This window comes from Thunnus thynnus, chromosome 2, assembly GCF_963924715.1.
Source record: "Thunnus thynnus chromosome 2, fThuThy2.1, whole genome shotgun sequence".
In the NCBI taxonomy this organism is placed as follows: Eukaryota; Metazoa; Chordata; class Actinopteri; order Scombriformes; family Scombridae; genus Thunnus; species Thunnus thynnus.
The window spans coordinates 29,221,729-29,244,318 of NC_089518.1; the positions used below are offsets into that span (position 1 = coordinate 29,221,729).

Consider the following 22,590-nt stretch of genomic DNA (forward strand, 5'->3'; position numbering starts at 1 on the left):
TGAGGATCAAACTATTAGTGCATTTATAAAAAACAAACCGATTACTTAACAATCTACTCGACTGACTGTTTCTCTGTGGCACAAAGCATTTTGCAATATCCATAGTTGCGCCCAGAGATTGTTTGAAATACTAGTCAGGAGCATTTCCTATGAACTCGTGATGGATAGAAGATTAAATATCTTCATTTCTTTTTTGCTTTAATGCATGTGTAACTAAGCAGTAAACACTGCAAGTGTTGTATACATAAAATTCATATTTATTCAAAAATAATTTATGATAAGACTTATTGTGTGTTATTTGTACAGTAAATCTCACCCACTTCACCCCTGGACACTGGATGTTGTGTTTTAATTTAAATTTTTACAAGAAGACCTGACGGATGGTTAAATTGGTCAATTACTGACCTTGGAAGTAGTAAAAAAGAAAAAAAAAAGAAAATCCGATCTGCCGAGGAGGACTGATTTGCGATGTGGTCGAGAGCTTTGGAAAAATCTAGTTGACCTGGAGTTTTGGCTCAATTTTACAGATTATAAAATAGTTCTAAGAACTGAAATTAAAACAATCAACACAAGAGTATTCGCACAGAGACGTAAATTACGTATTGAAAAAGTTTTGAGTAAGTACTTGTTGAAAATGTTTCAGTATTATTACCATTGACTGTGTAATTAATATAATATATTTATTTACAGTCATGATTACTAGCAGGTTACGTAATAGAAGCTTTCCCAGCCCCCCCCCCCCTTACATTTTATATGTAAGCTCATTGGCTTGAGCGCCTGTCCGTCATGGCGTCAGCTACTGTCATTGGACGAGCTGCTCATTTGGGGCGGTTACCTGCTTCTTTTCATAACACTTGCGCGACTCAATGTTGTGATTTCAACTGTAGCAACATGTCTGCCTCCATGGTGCGAGCGACCGTCCGAGCGGTCAGCAAAAGAAAGATACTGCCAACAAGAGCCGCGCTGACACTGGTGAGTCATAAACTGAAGTCATAAACTCACGTTAAACACTTTGCTCTCCGTTCAGGAAGGTTCTATATGTTTCTTTAGAAAGCGGCCGTTACGTAGCGTTACGTGATCCAAAGTTAGCCTAGCTAGCTAACATCTGTGACGTTTATAAGGACCCGGTTTACAGATCTTTCCCGTGAAATCTTCTCCAGGTCATATTTACCGATGTTCACTCTTAGGTGGTTTATAAAAACGTGTTGCTAGGTGGTAATAATCTTAAAGTCGTCCTGGGCTTAACCAAATGCTTCTCAGTGGCATTGTATGTTGCTAAGCTAAGCTGTTGAGCCGTTGTTTGGTAAATTGCCACCGACTGTTCTGTTAGCTGAGGTAACTGTAACGGTGTTTCAGCTCTTAAACAACGCAGAACATGTCAACTGTCTTCTATGATGTTATAAACAGTAAAGTTACGTAGTTAAAAAGTTCTAAATTAAAAAGGTAGAAACGGTGATGTGAAGACTTCGTGGTTTTAGTTTACAAATTATACAACAATGGGCTGTTTCTGCTAGGGTTGTACCGGTGATTCGGTTTAACTGGTGACCGTGTTAGCTGTTGACTGATTGCTCGAAGTTACGGCAGCTGTTGTAAAAGCCTTAAATTCTCGTAAAATGATTGTTCAATCTAGTATATGTTCGCCTGGTCCTTTTTCATCTTGCCTTATGCTAATTGGGTGGTGTCGCCAACAAGACGCATTCACATTTCTTCAACTATTTCTCTGAAATGTATATTCATAAATAGCTTGTTTGAGAGGAAATGCTCAATCTCGTTGAAGTATCCACACTAATGATGGGAAACAGACGGGTAGGCTGATCAAACGGCTTAGCTACTGGCTGTGTGACCACGCAGTTTACACAATATCTAGCACCACACTTTAGTATCGTGTGTACACTTTGACAGAGCAGGTTAATTGGTTGAATATCGGCCACTTTCCGATTTAGGATAACAGTATAAAATACCAAAAACGGGTTACAGCTGCACTGACAATTTATAGGTTATAGTTTGTTTCCCACATTACGAGGTGAATGCTTGTTGCTGAGCACAATCTAACTTATCACATAAATGGTTAGCTTAGATAATAAACACAGCAGCTCATTGTATCTATGCACACATTCATATTTTGAAAAATCATGAACTTTTCCTGATTAAATTGATCGATTGATTTTGGGAGTGCAAGAACTTTGTTGCAAGGATTATGTGCTAGTATTATCAGTTAAATTACGTTTCTACATCCATACACACTATGTCTTTAAAATTTTATTGTCATCTTGAAGAAAAACAGAAACAAAAGCATTGTTTGTGGCAAAACACACAAGTTCTTGCGAAGCTTTGAGGTGTGTTTGGGGTCGTTTTCCTGCTGCAGTATGAATCTTTCTCCATAAAGATGCAAATCAGAGGTTATAGCATTTCTCTGAAGAATGGAGTGGTACTTCTCCTTGGTCAGGGCGGAGTCAAGTGTCCAACTCCAGAGTAGGCAAAACACCCCCAGACATGAATATTCCCACCAAGTTTCACTGTAGTCTCATTACATAGACTCTTCTGTTACTGCTATAAATCTCAGACTCGGTGTGTTGTTCAGTTGCATCATTGACATGTGACACAACAACAGAAACCGCATGGAGAAAATGAGTGCAGACAGTGAGGAATATTCATTATTGTGTTAACATAAAAATGATAAATAAAGTGGTTAAATATTTCAATAATTATCATTATCGGCTGAAATGAAACATTTAATTGTTAAAGATTTTTCAGCTATGTCGCCCAGCCCTACTGCTACTCGTCCTCTGAGACCACTACAAGACAGCCTTCTTTTGACAGTACTTTTACTGATTGGAGTCTTGAGTTCTTTATTTAGCAAATTCTGTATCTGTGATAGAGCTGTTCCTCTATCTTTTAGGGAACTAAGCTTGATGCATTGATTCTCTGATGGTGTGGTCACCTTTGCATACAACTGATCCAGTTTCTGCAAAGCGTTGTAGAGTTCCATGCACTGCCCCCTTAGAAACCTTTAGTCTATCCAGACTGAGAAAGCCTTTCTTTGTTTAGAATGACAATTTGACATCTGACACTTCTAATGCCATGTCTCCCACAATAAACAACGATCTGCTGGAAACTTGAGGCACAGTTATATTTATAACAGTTGAACACTGGCTGTAAGTTGAGTTACTCGAACGAGTCTCTGATGAGTAGATCAAATACACCTGAGCGTCACCTGAACGCATGCTTCAGTGGAAGGGATACAACTCAAGGAAATATGACCTTTGGTACAAAGGTCAATTCCAGAAATTTGCGTAAATTTGATTGCTGACCTAGAAACAATGCAGAATTTTAAATATTTCTTCTTCGTTTTACATGTCATTATTTCTTTTGTTTTTAAATGTTTCTGAATCCTCAAACTTTCTGATTATTTCCAGGAGATTTTCAATGTGGTCTCAGACTTGTGGGCCCATCTATATATTAAAATAGAAAGATAACCAAAATACCATTCAGTACATCATATTATCACACAAAAAAATCAGACTCAAACAAATAGGCTAAACATACAATGGACACAATTTACAGTATCATGCAAACTGTTGCAGTCTGCAAAATTCTCTCATTTCAACCTCTTAAGTGTGAATATTTTCTGTTGTCTTTAGTCCTTTATTGTAGTAAACTGTCTTTGGGTTTTGGACTGTTGGTTGGGTTGAAACAATATATTTTAGGTAGCAGCTTGGGCTTTGGGGAAAAAGTGATCCACATTTTTCACTGTTTTCTGACATTTTGTAGACCAAATTACAAATGGATTAACCAAGAAAATAATCTGCAGATTGATTGATTATGAAAATAATTGTTAGTTGCAGCTCTAATACAACAGCTATGTAATAAGCTCTACTTTCATGAAGATAATAATAGTCAGTTTTTGTTGTAACTGTTTTAGGGAGGTGTTGTTTCAACTATATTATAATTTTGGAGGCTGTAGTTTGTAGCGCGGTAGTTTTGCTGTTGAAATGCTGTTGTTGGCATCAAGATTTGTAAATGTCTTGTGAACAATAGTAGGATGGTAGTATCCCAGTAGGATGAAGAACTTGGATGTACAGTATATGATGTACAGATGGGTGTGTGTTAAAGGACAAACCTGATGAGAGAGAGACAGATGTATTTCATATTATACCAGAGTTTTTATTCTTGTGTCAGGTTTGATATTCCTGCACTGGCCAGATGAATGCAGACTTCCGCCGGCAGAGCGGCTAACTCCTGGCTAGCTCTTTGCTAACTTGAATAGGGATAAAATAATGTAATTGTTCAGCTCTTCTAGACTTTCCAAATGTTATAGTACCAAATGGATCAAATTCTGATAGTGAAACAAGTCATTTTGCAGGGGTTGTGTGACAGTCAAAACAATTTATCTACCGTTTTACAGCCGCAACAGTAGCGATGGAGGAAGCTACTGCAGAGCCTGTTGACAGTGTTTTTGTAATTACTCTTACTGCCAGAGGGGGGAGACAAAAGTCTTGCACTCCAGCTTTAATATGCATGAAACAGACTCTCAGTGCAGAAAGCTGTCAGTGCAGAGTCATGGTTATTGTTATGGGCGGGATGGAAATGCACCGATGGAGAATATCAGGCTGACGAGCACTGCTGACAGTGCTGTTGCAAGATAATGAGCGCGTATGTTGTTCTGAGCTGATAAAAGTACTGCTCTGAAGTAAACATGAAGTAGTGGATCGTCCCTCAACTTTGAGGCAGCTGCATAGACGTCTCAGTTATTTTCTAAGTGGAAAAATTAAACGATGGAAAAGTAAAAGAGAAAACGGCAAATAAACTCTTATTGTATTTTAATACTAAGGATAAAGAGGAAGATTTTATTCAGAATTAAAATGAAAAAGGGAGGGAAGAAAGTGAAAAAACAAAGCTAAATTTATATCTTAATAGTTAATTTTCTCTTTTCATTTTCTTTTCAATTACACATTTCAGTTCAAGCTTTCAGTTTTATCATTTACATTCAGGCATTTTACATTTCAGAACTTTCAAATTGCCATATCACAATATCAGTTTGTCTTTTGGATATCCAATTTCCTTTTTCAGTTTCCTTTTTATCTTTTTTAACATTTATTTACTGGATTTATTACTAGATCCTGAGCCATTTTCTATTATAATTCTACATTTTTCCTTTTTAATTATAATTCTGGGTAAAATAATCCTCCATACCTGTTAGAGACATTAAATATGAGATAACCTAACGACTAAAAATAAGTTGCAGAATTACAAAAAGAGCTCGATTATCCTACTCTTTATAAATTAAGGTTAAAAGAAATAAGAATTTAAAATCTGGTGCAAAAGGCTTGTACTGCTATTATTATTATTATTATTATTATTATTATTATTATACACTACACTATTATTTATACACTCTACAAATACCTAGTTTTTGTCTCCTCACAACACTTGACCGGCGGTATAGTTATGCAACAGCTCCAGACTGTGACACAGTTGGGATGTTCTGTACATTGGTCGACAACAGCATAGTTAAACACATGCAGATGAACACTCCGGCTTTAAGGGATTATCACCGTGATGTGGCTGATGTAGTTCACCTCAGTCTGCCGAATGCCTCCACCTTATCTCATCTACACATATATCCCGTCAAATACAGAAGGTGCTACAGGCGTGCAGATTATTTCTCTACGCTGTAGGTATTTGCCGTTTTTATATTGAAGTATCAGCTTCTGCTCTGCAGGGAAAAAAAGTATTAACAGTATGATAAAAACTTGTCAAACCACTCTCATTTACTATTTCTCCATGTTTGTCTTTTTTAATATGTTTTTCATGATTTTGCCAAAACATGGGCAGCACAGTAAGCTGAACAGAGAAAACGTAAAAAGATGTTACATAATGTGTATTACAGTTATGAGTTTTAACCTTTTGTCTTCTGTTGTCTTTTCTTCAGACTCCAGCAGCTGTGAACAAGATCAGGTGTTTGTTGGATGGCAAACCTGAATATGTGAGTAACTGATACAACCAAGAGTCACTGAAACATCATATCAATAAACAGCCAGTGTTTCTGTATCTCTTTTGTAATGGCAGCAGGGTGCAGTGTTTGTTAAACTGGGCTGTTCTCATCAAATGATTTTAAAAAAGACACAGTGTCACTTTTTTCACTTATGTTCTTAACGTCAAACGGCACTTCCAGAAGAATTAGGTGCTTTTTTTTAAAATCTACTATAACATCAACAAATGTGTTATGTGTCAGCATGTGTTCTTCCCCACTGTCCCTGTTTTGTTTTTACAATTTTTTAAAATCCAAATTAACACTGTCCAATACACGCACCTCCATAGAGTACAACATGACTGATACCACTCTTGGTGTTTGTAAAATGTTAGTGTTTGCTGTGTTGCATCAAAAACGTGTGGCTAAAGTTAACCACATTGTAACTACAATTAGCAGCAGTATTATCTACAGTACCTCTCCAACAAATACAGTTTCAATGCCAAGTCAACATTGTGATGATTTTCACTTCAGCAAAACAAAACCGAGTTCATATCACACAGTTGGAGGTTCAGGGCGTATGAGACATTAGATTATTCACCACAGAACAAGCTTGTTCTGCGTGTTAAGAACTCTTGAAACTTGAGCAGCTAATGAGCTAACAGCTAAACAGCAGTAACTGGCACTGATCATCAACACAATTGTCACTTTGTGCCAAGAGACATAAAATATTACTATTTGCAGCACATTTTTAAGACTTTGTCACAAAAACTCTCGCCGTAAAGGATGAAAAAATGTTCCTCCATTAAGTGTATATAGTAATATAATAATTACCGCATTATAGCCCAACTGATATTGGATTTTCTCATAACAATTTATCAGCCAATAATAATTTTTTAAAACTTAAAAACATGATATAAACAACATTTTTTGTTCTGATACACACTAAACAGGACGTTTTACAGTTGAAAAATCACCTCGTCATTACTTCCTGGTCGACAAACTGTGTAATGGAGACTGTTTCTAAAGTACGTCAAAGCTAGTTCAGCATATCTGCTCTTCAGTTTCCTCATACTTATCAGTCAACATAGACACCAATACTAATATATTTGCAGTAAGCTGATATCATCCAATATACAGTATCAGTCTAGCCCTAATTCTTACAGAAATATTATAGGAATAAGATGAAGAGTTCATTTGCAAAAACCGATAAACATCCTTTAAAAAAAGTTGTGAGTTATAACAAATATAACACACAGCACATTCTGAACCCTAAATACGTTTTGTCACAAAAGCCGTTATTGCCCGTTGTCAAGTTCACGTTTTACAGCAGAAAACGTTAAACGCTAGTGCTGTTCTTGAACAGAACCCAAATAATCCATCCAGTGAATCAGCGCGCAGTATTCAGGTCAGGTGACGTAATATGGCTGCAACTCTGTTCAGCTGGAGATGTGCTGTCTGAAAACGAATTTCGGCGTAACTTTGGCTCAGAGTTGTCTTTAAAGATGGATAATTTAGATGAAACTGAAGAGCCTGTGATGTTATACTGAGTTACACTGAGTAACATGGAGGACTGAGTTAAACGGAATATTGTGAAACACTGAGTAACAATAAGTAACAAATGGAGTTACACTGTGAAATACTGTAAAATAGTTCATGTTTTTCCAGGTTAGTGCAGTTCCCAAAAAAATGATTGTAAGCAAAAAACTGTGGCACACTTTAGGCTCAATGGGTCAGTTCTTTAATGAGCTTGTCTGGTCAGCACTGTACTCTTTAAAGAAATGACAGCTGTGGTCTTTAATGACTGCAGATTAAAACACTGGCAAGTTCATACTCAGGGGTTTTGTTGTCTGGCTGGGATTTTCCAAAGTATGATCTTGTGTAAAGAAAAAATGTGTAAAATCGCCTATTAATGGGCTGTTTTTGTTGCCGTTTTCAGCACTTTACCTACTAGTTTTATGTTAAAGAATGTTAAATATTGCACTTAAACTTATATTCATTACATGGATTTGTTTAACTCTGAAACATGAAATATAGTTATCTGCTTTTGCCAAAAAACAAACTTTAAATTTGAAAAAAACCCAACAATTTTTCATTAAAGTTTAATTTTTTAAGTTACCTGCATTTTGTTGAGTTACTTTTACTTAATCAAAACCCAACTGCAGTTTGATATTACCTGGAATGCTCAATAAAAACATGATTAAAAGAAATTAATAAAAATGGAGATATCTGTTTTTATAAACCAACTCTATGATTTAATTCTTCAGGTGTTCTTTCAAGGTAATTATGATGCTTTGCTGTGGGTTGTGGTCTAGTAAACTCTGTGTAGTGACTGAAATACTTGACTGCTACATCTGCATATTTGTCTTATGGCAAAATTAATGAAATTCAGAAGTATTGGTGGTTGAATTTCACTGAGTGTTAAAGCAACTCTGGCTCTTCACAGATCGGTCTGAAGGTTGGAGTGAGAACACGTGGCTGCAATGGACTGACGTACACACTGGACTATACCAAGGAGAGGGACAAGTCTGACGAGGAGGTGCTGCAGGACGGTAAGTTATGTCTTTATCACTGTTTTTGTCCCTCATAGTAAAGATCTGCAATGTTTTGTTTATGAAGAAAGATCAAACGGATCAGAGGCAACTTACTGGAAGTTGACGTGAGGCTGCTGTCTGCTACAGTGACTTTTGTGAAACTACCACTAGGGGGTGCCAAAGTCTACAAAGTGGCTTTAATTGTTATTTCATGTTTTATGGGTATGACTTGCTGTTGGAATAGTGACGGTTCTGCTCTGGTTGCTCTCTTGCAGGTGTGAGGGTGTTCATAGAGAAGAAAGCTCAGTTGACCCTTCTGGGAACTGAGATGGACTTTGTGGAGTCAAAGCTGTCCAGTGAATTTGTCTTCAACAATCCCAACATAAAGGGCACATGTGGCTGCGGAGAGAGCTTTAACATCTGAGCATCATGGAGCCTCCGTCCTCCTCCCCCCCACTACGCGCCCTGCTCCAACCCCTGTCCCATCCAAAAAAAAAAAAAAGACTGAGAGACCAAGTGTTGACGAACGGAGTCGGACATGAGGAAATCTCTGAGATGTGGACGTGCCTGCGTTTTCACCACTGCGGTTCCTGCAGACCACTCGCATACACACATCCTAAGTAAGCATGTTCATGCTTAGAGGAAGGTTTTAATACAACTATTGCGGCTTAATTGATTTTAGGTTCACATACTTCTGATGACAGCTGCTTCTTTTTATTCTCCATCTGAAATCCACTCCGGACCTTAGAAGGACCTCGATTGCAAAGTGTTTTTAATTTTAGTGACTGGCTGCCATTTTACACATTATACGCACATTATTTTCAGAAATTCAGTCAAGTAACACCATGATATATTTGCAGGAGGAAATGATACAAAGTGGCCCAAGAACATACTCAATAAAGCTGAAAGCTGAACAGGATGATGAAACATATGATACTATTAAGTATATTGTTTTTAAGTTTGAATCTATCCATCAAAACCTGGAGATGTAAAGGCCGACAGCTGTTTAATAAACACACTGTAAAACAGTGTGTTGTCATACAGTCTCGTACCAGCGGTGTGCAGAAGTGGAGGTTGAGTGTCTTGAAACTGCTTTATCAGTTTGTATAGTCTTTGAAAAGTTAAAAGTATATATTTATCTCTGTGTGTAAATATAAAGAATGTAAACCTTTGAACCACACAAACGCACAAATAAAAAAAAAAAAACAACGCACAAAACAGGTATCCCTCACATAAGAGTACATGAGGTTTATGTTGGTTTCTTTTTGCTTGATTAAAGGCAGGACTTTGTATAGACTGTGTGCTCTAAAGATTTGTAACCTGTGCAATATGTCTGTGTACATATAAAATAATAAAGAAATAGTTAAATCAAGTCATTTTAAATTGTGTGGTCATTGTATTATGTTCAGCTAGTTGCTTGTTTGTTTTTTTACTTTATTCACAAAACTAATTTATAAAAATCAGACCATCGCAGCTTGAAAAACAAAAAAGAGGAATTGCATTGTAATTTTCATAAGATGCAGTAAGTACAACTGAATGACTTCAAAACACACAATACAGTTTTACAATAACCTCAAGCTGTACTGTAACCAACATCACCCAAATATTCCTCCAAATCTTCCCAAAACTTAAGGTTACAGTATAGACTACATGTAGTATTATTAACTCCTTCTTTCTGGTGAAATGTACAGTTATTATCAATATCAGTAAATCTGCCAATCATACTGTATAAGGGTGTATTTCATTTTTATTTATTTATTTCATACTTCACATTATTTTTTCAAAGACTATTAATCAAACCAGTCAACACGTGACACAAAAACATTAGTGGGGTATACATGTATGTACTATGTAGGATTTTTATTTGATAAACAGACTTTATATGACAATGAACAAATCTTACTCCCATTAATATTCTCAATTAAACGATTCTTCTTGGAGTGATCTTTGTCGTACAATTCATTTCAAATATGTTTATCGTTGTATTTAGAAACTGACATCTAGGTGACAGGATGATTGTTACTTCATAACTTGGATCCAGTTGTCATGGAGACGGCTCACTTGTCAGAATCTCAGTTGTCAGTTAGAACCAGATATGTCAGTTTGTTACATCATCACGTCCGCAGCAAACTGATGAGCTGCCACCACTTCTTCTTCTGTCTGTCCTGACTTTCATGGATTCAGACCAGACGGGAAGGAGGTAGATTTATTTTAATCGTTCTCTATTTGTCAGTGTTAACTTTACCGAAGTTAACAAGTGGACACATTGATTTTTTTTTAAGGTCCTTCGGTGTCATGGACAAACAAAACAAGGATGGAGATTCTGACAGCAGAGAGTCGTATGGGCTGAAGGTAGTGAAGACATACAGCTCTTATATTTGCATTTTTAATTCGATTGTTTTGGACAAATAACAGGTAACATTCACGCTAACATGCTGATGTTTAGTAGCTAATGTTTACATGTTCACCATCATAGTTTAGCATATTAGTTTGCTAACATTTGCCAATTACTAGACGCAAAGTACAGTTGAGGCTGATGGGAATGTCGTTAGTTTTTCAGGTATTTGGTCATTGGACAAATTTAAACTTTGACCTGTTGATGATGCTACATGAAAAGTAAAGGATCACCAGTGTAATTACAACTCATCTTGAGGGGAACATGAATGTCTGTATTAAATTTCATGCCAATCCATCCAATAATTGTCAAGATATTTCAGTCTGGACTAAAGTGGTGGATTGGCTGACATGGTGCTTGAAGAAAAGTCATTTGGATACTTGATGCCATTTGAAGCATAATTGAACTTTATGATTTTGATAGATACCGCCTGGAAAGCATGAAAATCTGTATAGAATTTTGTGGCAATTGATTGAGAAGTAGAGAGATTTCACTGGATAACTGAAAACTGACTTGCTGGTGACGTTAGACAAAAAGTCAGCAGATCAGCAAAGTCAGAAGGGTTCATCGTCTGGGGAACATGGATGTCTGTACAAAACGTCATGTAAATCCATTTGTTTAGATATAGAGTCACTGACATTGTCATTCCTAAGGCCACGTCCAAAGCGTAGCTACAAACCGTCTTCATATCCTCATGTATGTGGTTTGCAGTAGCAGCTGTCAATCACTGAAGGGTGATCTCCGTGTCAGTCCACTGGAAAACTCCAAAACTGCTTTCCCCCTCCCCCCAGATTTCAGAGTTATTAAAGGCTGAGAAGAAATCACCACCTCATCGCACCATATGTATTGACCCCCGAAACATCAGCACCAACCTTTCCATCCTAAATAACACAGGGTGCACTAGCAGTACTGGGTGGATTACAAGATCCAAAGCTGTCCTGCCTGAAAACATCAGTCAGTTGTCCAGTTGTCAGTTTAAGAGGCGAGATCATTTGCGTGAAAGCTTAGTCCCTGTTCCTGCCCCCGTCACTGCCGTGGCCTTGCCTCAGGAGGGACAACTGCAACCCAGCTTGCTGTCCTCAAATCTTATCATCCTTGCACACCTGGTGGAAAAATCTAAGATGCTGCCCTTATGTTCAGTCTCTTGTATTGGAGAGCGGCTTAAAAAGCAAGAGATACATCCACACATCCTGGGGGTGCAGGCATGGATGAAGCAGCAGTCCTGTGAGCTGTGGTGCATGCCACCAGTCAGACAGGTGTCTCCCGAAACAGGTCAGGTAACAATTTGTCTTCACATTCACAAATACATCCTCCCGGCTGCAGTAACCTCATGATTAGGAAGGCTTGAAAGGCCACATTAATATTGTGTAGTTTTCTCACGATTTCCCTAATTAATTCAAGATATAATAGTACCACTTAATAATTAGGAGTATTTTATAGTTCATTTAAAAATGACGAGTAATGACTTTATTCATGTTAATAATCTGTTTATTAAGGCTTCATAGATTTGTAATAAGTCCTATAAGGACAACGTTTGGGTTGCCAGGTTGTGAAAAGGTTGTCTCACATAACTTGCTTTTTATCCACTGCTTTTATTCATCAAATCTGTCAAATAGACCGTTTTAACCACCCATCTTCTACCTTACAAATGGATTATTACTAATCTATAAAGAATAAATAAATGACTTATTAATGTTAATAAAGCCATATATAAAAAGTTATAAACTTTTTTTAAAAGGATGCCTTAACAGAGTGTTGTATGGGTATTTTTTTTTTAAAAGATGACAAGTAACAAAAATAAAACAATAATTACACCCATGGCCTCAATGGCATGTAAGGCAGTGAACGTGTGCCAAGCTGTTTCATAACTGATTATTTTTGTGATTATGAGAAACTTCAGTACTGTTGTTGAGATGAAAACATATATTTTTTGTCTGTGATCCAAGATTCTTGAGATCATTATAAATAAGTATTAGTGGATGAGATGTGAAATGATGATGTACCCTCAACATTTTGACAGACTGTGATCGCAAACAGATTTTTTTTTAACGACAAACTAAGCTTGTTAATTAAGTTGATGATGAAATATTTATTCATAAGGAAGCAGTCTTTCTATATTGATAATAAAAACACTTAATGATCATAAGAAAAAAAACCCAACAAGCTTCACACATGACCTCTCTGGATTCATGTTTTCACCCGTTATGGAGAATAGAAAAAGATACATTTCTCAGGGGGGATCAATAGAGCATCACAATTTTAGTTCAAAGACCAATTAGAAGATCAATAGTGAATCTCTCTCTGAGTGTTGAAATGTTTGATCCTAATTCAGGGCCGACCAATAAATGGTTCTTTGAGGATTTGACAGACCTCCAGAGGAGACTGTTTTTAGGTGCCTCAAAGAAATTTGGAATCCTGAGCCACTCGCAGACGCTGGGGAAAGATGCTCGCCACAACCCGCCTGAATCCACGTCTTCACCAAACAGTTAAAGACAGTCAAAGACACAGGAAAGATAAAACCAAACTGAAATCAGCAAATACAGTTTGACTGTTTTTTATTGCTGCAGTTCTTACAAAGACAAGAGTAAGAATCACACATAATAACTTATATTAATTTAGTTAGAGTGGTAGCAATGTTCAAAAACAAATCATAGACACACGGATCCAGAAGATGACGAACAGATTATGTCTGAAAATGTTTTGTTTCTAACACACATTCGAACATATTTTCCACTGTCTTTCTACACATGTGATCTGGGATCTAAAAATATGAAATACCAAACAAGGCTTCAAAATCAAGTTAAGGTATATGGGGAATAATATGTGATCGTCTGTGTGTGTGTGTGTGTGTGTGTTTGTGTGTGTTTTTACCAAAAGAGAAAAAATAGAAACGTGTGATTCAGAAGCTCTGAACTTATCCTAAAAATATCTGATCTATGGAGACATTTAAAGTACAAATACAGGTTTTATTTCATCTAAAATATTATGTCTGCTTTATGCCCAAGAGAATAAGTCAAACACCATCTGCAAAAACAACAAACATCACCTTTGTACTCAATCACTTTATCTCCACTTGTGTCACGCTGTGCAGTTGGCAGGATTTGCCACTTGCCGACTCGCAGTCAAAGCCGTGAGCGATGTAATGACAGCTTTAAAACAGTTTGTCGTGCTGGAGGGAGATCAAGCCGCACTGTCATCACGACCCTCAGCATCCTGCGTGATTCATTCATGTTCATTTTGGTTGATTTGATTTCCCTGTTACTGTTTAGCGCTGATGAAATGAAACTCTTCATTTTCTACTGGGACAGAGTTCAGATGAAGTGTATGGTTGGTGTGGTTGTGTAAGTGTGAGTTGTAGGTGTCGTTTGAGCTGAAAATGAAACCACTCTGACAGCATCATCGACCATTTAATATGTGAAAGTCGTTTTTAAATTCTGCCAAACGACACACACTGGCTAGACTCTGAAAATGAATTAATCGGATAGATTTTAAACGGAAGAGAATTGAGGAATTGGAACATTGTGTCACAATAAAGGCTAATGAAAAGACACTTTGAGCTGGAATGAAAATTTTGGATGTTAACATGATGAAGAAATAAAATAACTAATTTTTCTAATTAAGCTCCAGTCAATCTGCAGGGCACTGAGTCCTGGGTAATTACAGGTGATGATGTAGATTTGGTTTAAAAGCTCCTGCTGGCTCAGTCTCTCTCTCTCTCTCTCACATAAATGCACATGAAGCATTTATATGCCCGTCCCCTTCCCAGCTACGGTGGTCTATAACTGTGCTTTCATCTCAGACCTGCAGAGAACAGAAGAGCAGCCAAACATTGACAACAAGGAGCCTAAACCTTTCTTTACAGAGCAGAGTGAGGAACACCGCAAAACTACGCACTACGCAGGTAAAAGAAGCTTAATATACCAAGAAAAGAGTTATTTGATATACTTAAATATTTAATTTGGTTTTGTCTGATGTTATGAATCCAGGTTAGTAGGTTTTCATTCAAATAATGGTGAGAAAAATGTTAAATTATCATATTATGGATCATATAGACAGCCACTGCAGACAGATGTTCTACATGTACCATAGAAACACTTTTGAGTTTGACTTGTCAGGATGATAGTGGACTCAGCAGCCAGTCACGATCCAGACTGTGGGTCCGTATGCAACGAGTCAGCAGCTCTGCAGGGCCAGGGGCCACCCATGTTGGTCGACGCCTGGCTGGTGCCCACTTTCTTCGGCCTCATCATGCTGGTCGGCCTGGTCGGGAACTCGCTGGTCATCCATGTGGTCACCAAACATCAGCAGATGAAGACCGTCACCAATTTTTACATAGGTAACAATTCCAATGCACAGTGAGTCCAACTTTATTTTGGGATCTGTTTAGTTTGTTCAATGAACGAAACACATTTCTGAGTTAATCATGAGCTGCACAGCTTGATAGTGAAAGAAATGTGATGCTCACAACAGGAGTTTATTGGGCTCGAAAATGAAATTCCTGAGGAAAATTGTGATTTTTCAAAAAAAAAGAGAAGGATGATGAGAGACATTCACTCTCTGTATTACTTTGATATGTTTTTTAGATATAATTATTTGTAAAAGTCACAATATAAGATAAGCTGTTCAACCTTTCAATCAATCTCTGCTACCAACTAGCAACACTGCCACCACAAATCCCATCCCCTTGGGTGATGGTGGTCTATAATTATTAAAAAGTCACATTATGGATTGAAAAACTTAATATTTTAAGTTGTTCAAAAAGTTGGTGAGTTTTCAAAGGCAGAAACTTCATTACTCTCTAGTTATTGGTATTGACGCAGTTATTCATGGTCTGTTTGTCTCTCCGTCTCGGCTTTTTGTCTCTTTGAATGCATCTCATCTCGACGTATGTCAAAGTGTGCTTTTCTGTTGAGGAATCACTATTCTCGTTTGCTCTCTTCCAGTAAACCTGGCAACGACTGATATCCTGTTTCTAGTGTGCTGCGTCCCCTTCACCGCCACACTGTACCCACTGCCCAGCTGGATCTTCGGAGAGTTTATGTGCCGACTGGTGAACTACCTTCAGCAAGTGAGATGCACATGTGCACATGCAAAACACACATAGGCCTGGAATTGCTAGAAAAAGCACCACAGTTATACTGTTCAAATGGCATGTTAACCATACAACCGTTGACGCTACTAAAATGGTACTGGTTACATCATGGCGGTGACCAAATTACCCTGCCACATGTACAGATAAACCAAATTATAATTATAAAACCAAATATTATGTATATAATGGAATATCACTGTAAACTGTAATAAAAATGTAGAGTTTTGTTGTAAACTCATTAAAACTCATTACGTGTATCCTTGTGATGTACAAATGTGTTGGATCCTTTCCTTCATAATACATTTACAAAGCTGACTTAGTATTTCACGTATTTTAAATTGTACATTGTTTACATGCATGTTTACTGGCTTGCAGTCTTCTTCACTGCCTTTGTTAATGCATTGCTGTGTTTTTTGGTGCAGCACAGCCACCTGTAGCTCAAAGAATAGTGTGAAATGACTGGTAGAAACAAGAACAACATGGGGACATCTCATTAAAAGCTGCTCCATAGTGCTACTAGAGGTTAATAACTCCACAGGGAACCTTTAATATTCACTTATTCTACAATATACAGTACTTTTACATTTTTATTGAAAGATTTTCCATCAAAATCATAACATAATAACCAGCACAAAATGAAAAACATTGCTATATTAAATGCTGGATAGTAAGTTGAAAATGTACCTAAAAATGATTTAAAAGTTCTTTTCTGCAGTAAACTGAGTCAAACAGAGTACTGTGTGTGTTTCAGGTGACTGCGCAGGCAACATGTATCACTCTGTCAGCCATGAGTGTGGACCGCTGCTATGTGACCGTCTACCCTCTGCAGTCGTTGCGACACCGCACCCCACGCATGGCTGTGGCTATTTCTGTGTCCATCTGGATCGGTATGACACAAATACACCTCACTCACATTCACAGCCAGATGCAAGCAGATGTTTTTATTGTATTACTTAGATAGTTGTTCCTTTTCATTGGTATGGTAATCCCACAGATCATCATATTAATGTTGTTTTAGAAATAAACCTGTTGTGTTCTGTTAACAGTTGACATAGAGAACGAAAAAATGTTTGTTCATGGCACAAATTTCTTGTTTTCGTTTGTGCTTTTTGCTTATTTTGGCCTCACCCATGAGTTTCTGACTAGACTTTTAAAGCTTTCAGTTTGGGTTTACTGCTTGTCAACATCTTTTTGGTTGTCTGGGTTCATAAAATGCTAATTATAATAACAGGGTAGAGCCTGGATATAGCTCAGTTGGGGACATGTAAGGAACAACCACAAAGCCTGACTGTGATAGGCTGAGATATCTGTCAGTCACAGCAACATGTCCCCATACTTAATCCTGTTTAAGCTTTAATGTCTTCTTAATAGAGCAATGCTTTTTAAAATCACCACCAAATAACTCACTGACAAGAGTGAAATTAAATATTGAAACCCCAAGTTGCGAATAAACATTGTAAATTTAGAGAGAAGATTGAGATTTTCCAATTCATGTCCGCACAATTAGTGAAACTTATTATGAACATCATGCTCCCAGTTACACAATTATTTCATTCCCCCCCTTCCACCTCCAGGCTCCCTGCTTTTGTCGATCCCTGTAGCCGTGTACCAGCGTCTGGAGGCCGGATACTGGTTTGGCCCTCAGACGTACTGCAGTGAGGTCTTCCCCTCGGCCCACCTCCAGAGAGCCTTCATCATCTACAGCTTCCTGGCCGTGTATCTGCTGCCCTTGCTCACCATTACTGCCTGTTATGCCTTCATGCTCAAGCGCATGGGCCAGACCAGCGTGAATCCCATCGACAGTAGCTACCAAGTAAGAGAAATATTTGGAGATATACTGTTTATTTCACATGCAAAATGTTTTTTTTTCACTTATTAACTCCACAGAAAACAGGATATTGTTTTGATCATCAAGATTCTGTATCTGCAGCTTCATGCTCAGGTAGAGCGGGCAGCAGCGGTGCGGGCGAGAGTCTCCCGTATGGTGGTGGTGATGGTGGTCCTGTTCCTCATCTGCTGGGGCCCCATTCAGGTCTGCATTCTCCTGCAAGCATTTGGCATCCGCAGTTATGTTCTCTACAAGGTATCAATCAATCTATCTATCTATCTATCTATCTATCTATCTATGAATCTAGTCGTGCTTACTATAGACTGTATATACAAACTAAAAAATCAAAGTACATGTCAAATTAATTTTTCACAAAGAGGGTTCGTCACATTAGATAGTTTTTATCACAGTGATGTATGTTCAAATTTATTTTTTTCTTATAAGTTTGTTTTGGATTAGTAATTTGAAGATATAAAAAGGGCGTGTCACATCATGATTGACAGCTGTGATTGACAGTCGCTCCCAAACTCTGTATTTTGGCTTCACTTTGCATAGCGACAAGAAGTGGTGATGTATCATACATATATATATTTACATACATTCTGTTTTTAATAGCATTTCTGGCAATTTGTCACATTTTTTATTACTATTTTATTTTTTTTCTTGTGAGATAGCAATTCATAATACTATAATTATGATAATCTTTCTCATAATTACAATTTGTTTCCTCATAAATATTAGAAACTTTGGCAAAATTGTTCTCTAACAGTATGTATTTTTGAGAAAGCACACAGCGAGGAGCAGACCAGTATGAACTTTACTGCAAATTAAGAAAAGTTGAAACTTGTTTAATTTTGACGGTATTGGGTCTCCGTACATGATGTATCAGAAAAACTGCACAAATGTCTCCATAGGATATGTTTCTCTTTTTGAGGGAAAGATTTGCTGTTAATTAAGTTGTAATAAAGAGGTTGATACGGCAAATGCTTTTTTAATAAAAAGGTTTGATTAAATTGAAATACGGTGTGGATCTAGGCTCAGTTTTGTTCTTTCAGGGAGGGGACATTGAGTGACATGACTGAGCTGACTGAGAATAATGTTCTCTCTTCTGAAATGTGAACATAGATTGAAGCCTTACATTTAATTCAGTCCAAATTTTGCCTTCACAGCTGAAGATTTGGGGTCACTGCATGTCTTATTCCAACTCCTCTGTCAACCCGCTGGTTTACGCCTTCATGGGCAACAACTTCAGAAAGGCCTTCAAGCAAGCCTTTCCTGATGTGTTTCTGTGGCGTACACGGCAGAGAGTCAGGGTCGGGAACATGGACACGGAGGAAGGGAGAGAGATGGATCATCAGACACCCAAAGGAGAAGCAGAGATGCACTTTCTTTCATCTGGATCCTAAAGGCCACGCTGGGCATTCGGACACTGTAGACTCATTGTTTATTTATAGTTTGTTCTGGAGATGAGAGCAGTCTGCTTGGCCTTGTACATGTGTGCATGTGAACGTGCACACACTCACACACACACAGAAATATACACAAATTACACACAATATACACAGAAAAAAGGAACATTTCAGATAAAAATTGCCTGACAGATAGTTCCAACTAGACAATCGTGGCACAATGTGGGCTCAATATAGAAAGTACTGTACAAAGGACAGCAGTATGTGACAGGTTTTAACACATACACACACACACACACACACACAGATGCCTACCATGTGATCTGTTAAAAAGGACACACCAGTCCGGTGCCTCTCGTGACTTTCACAAGCTGCTGAAATACAATTATCTTTGTCACATTTTTTAGCTTAGCTGGACTGATGCAATCAGTGTTACTGGATGTCAAAATGTTGAGCTCCTGATCGTCATATCAGCATTTTTCAAGGCGGTAAAGTAAATTGTATAGACAATATTGCATCTTGATTGTCGGTGACTGCATCTTTTATGAACAGCAATCCTGTTGGACATAGTTATTTAAGTGTTAGTTAAGCTCTCTGTTTCTTCAAAAGAAGATAAGTATCCACATTTAGTAACAGTGTAATTTTATATTAAATGGACATTATTGGTGTGCGTTATTGTTATCTCTTGTGTCTTTATTTCTTTATGTTCTTTTTGTTTAACAGATGTTTTTTTCTGGCCTGTATTGTTAGTATTTAAGGCCATGAAATGGTGTTTTATCCTTTCACAGTCTATGACTACAGCTACATGGTCACTCTAGTAAATAGTAGCTACAGCAGCCCTCATGAACAGCTATTCATTTGCCTAACAGGCATTCACAGATGTGTTACACATGGGGCAAAAGCTTGTACACACACACACACACACACACACACACACACACACACACACACACCATACTGTTTCTCGCAAATCTATTACTACTCTTTCAGTTATCTAGGCTCATGCTACATCTGTGTTTCCTCTTGTGCACGTTGGAAAAAACATCCATAAGAGCGCATTTTCTTCTAAGTGTTCATGTAGATTGTTAGTTGATACAGGCCAGTTGCACTTTTTCACTGTTAACTTGTGTACTACGAGTAGTGTTTTATTTACGACGCTAGAATAATGTATGTAGATGGAATTAAGACGTCTGTTTACATTCCTGGAAAATTAATCCAATTAATTAAATATAACATTAAAAACTAAATGATATAAACGGTCTTTATGTTTCTCGTGCTTTTTTTTGTTTGTTTGTTTTTTAGCTCAACGTTGCGTGTTTTGAACTACAATAAAACCTCTGTGCTTACCCAGAAATCCTTTCTCTCATCTTTAGCTAAAGTCTGAACCTGTATCCTCTATAGAACCACATTCTAGCATTAAAGTGCTGACCAGCACTGATTGTGAAATGTCTAAATTCCTGCAGGTTTTTGGGGCCGATTGATTTACTGGTGATTGAATACCTATGATACAAAGAGTCAAAGGTTATTATCGTCCCTAAGAATTATTTATGTGAAAAATCAAGTTATCATTCTGCATATTTTTTACTGAATTTTCCTTTCATCATTTCTATTCAGTTGATTATTTTTGCTATAGGGTTATTTTAATACAGTTTCAGGGTTTTATTGTCATTTCAACACAGTGTACATGTAAAGGAATGAAATTCACATTATTTGTGCAATAACATAAAAAACAACACATCTCAAAATCACACAAAATATGTGTAATATAAATAATAAATACTATAAATAATAAAAAATAAAGTATAAATAAAAAAGTACTGAAGACAGTACCGGTGACAGTAGTGTTACAGCTGTAAATCACTGTTAACTTTGATACATCCATGAATTAAACAGATGTTTTGCTACCGAATCTGTCTGTCTGTTTCCGGCTGGCGCGCGCATCACATTTTTGTGGCGTGATAGAGAAGCCAATCGGTTCACATCTAAGTCGATATTCACCAATGATAAACGTTAACCAAACAGACATGTGACACCAGCCAATGGGGTGGCTGACTGAGGGGTACTGGTGCTACCTTCATGCTCTGTCGGAAATACTGGAATTTTTGCAGCGAGCGCACGTAAAGACAAAATAAAATGTAAAATGCAGCAGATAACAAAGTAGCCAGACAGGAATGCTGCATTACAACAAAGCTCTTTTGTACTAAAAAACAAAAGCACAGAGACATGAATACACACAGCAGCTATGAAAAAGAAGCTTTAACACTTAAGTGCCTGCAGGTGGCACAAGTGTCAAAATTACTGAAGATATTACTTTCCTTGCAAATTGGACTGAGACTGTGCATGCTTGTTTATTATTATGTATTCATGTTTAGTGTGCTGTCAGTAAAAAACTCTGTGTTTATGTTAGTACTTTTTTAAATAAAGAATTGATGTTAAGATTCTTTTTTGTTTATAAAGCTCTGGATGGACTGGCACAAACTATTTTATATCACTGACATCCACTCTTCCACCTTCAGATCCCTTAAATCTGCTTAACAATCACTGCTCTTAATTCCATGCTTTGGTAATTTCCCTTTTTGGCCCTAAACTGTAGAATAGTTTGCTACTCACTAGATCTTCCCCCTTTGCTGATATTTTTAAGACCCATCTGTTTTCTTTAGCCTTTTAATAGTCATCATGAAGACTGGTCACACACTCTTTATTTTTCCTCTGTGAAATGCTGTTGTGTTTTTATGATCTGATCATGTTTTTTTATTCTATGCTTTTATTCATTTACTTATTGATCCCCATAATTATGTCTGTGTTTTTATTTGATTGTAATTCTCATGTGTCTGTAAAGCACTTTGGTCAACATTTGTTGTTTTTAATTGTGCTCTATAAATATATTGAATTGATTTTTTGATATTTTGACACTTTTTGTTTTAATTCATTAAATATTGGTATAAGTCTCACTCTGTTTGTTTTCATATTGAGAAAACATTTTTTCCAACACTTTTCTAAATTCAGTTGTTCTTTATGTCTGAAAAGTGTATAAAGCAGAAAAAACAGCCTTGTATTACACTTTAGGTAGAGATAAATAATAGAAAGATATAAAAATAAATGACAACATAAGGATTTAATATAAACATGGCAATTTTCAAGCCATTTTCTCTTGGTTTTATATGTTATTTTATGAATGGTATTAATATATAAATGATCTTTTTAAACATTACATCAGAAACAAAAAAAAAGGTTTAAAATATATTCAGGAAACAAAATTATGATTTACAGTATTATCACAGTATTATTTCATATATAGAGATAAACAGTTAAGTGACAAACCAGCAAGTGCTTATACTATATATATATATATATATATATA

General features: G+C 37.0%; 2 protein-coding genes and 1 long non-coding RNA gene across 5 annotated transcripts; all 3 read left to right on the plus strand.

Moving 5' to 3' along the window:
- The first annotated feature begins 820 nt into the window (after positions 1 to 820).
- isca1 (iron-sulfur cluster assembly 1) lies at positions 821 to 9,877 on the plus strand. Its single transcript, XM_067615256.1, has 4 exons — positions 821 to 972; positions 5,933 to 5,986; positions 8,418 to 8,523; positions 8,781 to 9,877. Exons 1-4 carry the CDS (start codon positions 892 to 894, stop codon positions 8,927 to 8,929), a joined length of 390 nt encoding a protein of 129 aa, XP_067471357.1. The 5' UTR covers positions 821 to 891; the 3' UTR covers positions 8,930 to 9,877.
- A 687-nt stretch (positions 9,878 to 10,564) lies between these two features.
- Positions 10,565 to 19,902, plus strand: kiss1rb (KISS1 receptor b). Of its 3 annotated transcripts, none has more exons than XM_067615268.1 (10): positions 10,565 to 10,705; positions 10,788 to 10,857; positions 11,692 to 12,172; positions 14,700 to 14,801; positions 15,016 to 15,236; positions 15,844 to 15,968; positions 16,744 to 16,879; positions 17,567 to 17,805; positions 17,923 to 18,075; positions 18,990 to 19,902. In XM_067615268.1, the coding sequence occupies exons 5-10, from the start codon at positions 15,017 to 15,019 to the stop codon at positions 19,224 to 19,226; spliced, it is 1,110 nt and encodes a 369-aa protein (XP_067471369.1). In that variant the 5' UTR covers positions 10,565 to 10,705; positions 10,788 to 10,857; positions 11,692 to 12,172; positions 14,700 to 14,801; position 15,016; the 3' UTR covers positions 19,227 to 19,902. The 3 variants fall into 3 exon arrangements, with proteins under 3 accessions (XP_067471369.1, XP_067471378.1, XP_067471388.1); XM_067615277.1 differs by having other exon boundaries at positions 12,041 to 12,172; XM_067615287.1 differs by lacking the exon at positions 11,692 to 12,172.
- A 3-nt stretch (positions 19,903 to 19,905) lies between these two features.
- Positions 19,906 to 20,490, plus strand: LOC137200457 (uncharacterized). Its single transcript, XR_010931959.1, has 2 exons — positions 19,906 to 19,943; positions 20,031 to 20,490. It is a non-coding gene; the product is annotated as an uncharacterized lncRNA (long non-coding RNA).
- Positions 20,491 to 22,590: the final 2,100 nt, after the last annotated feature.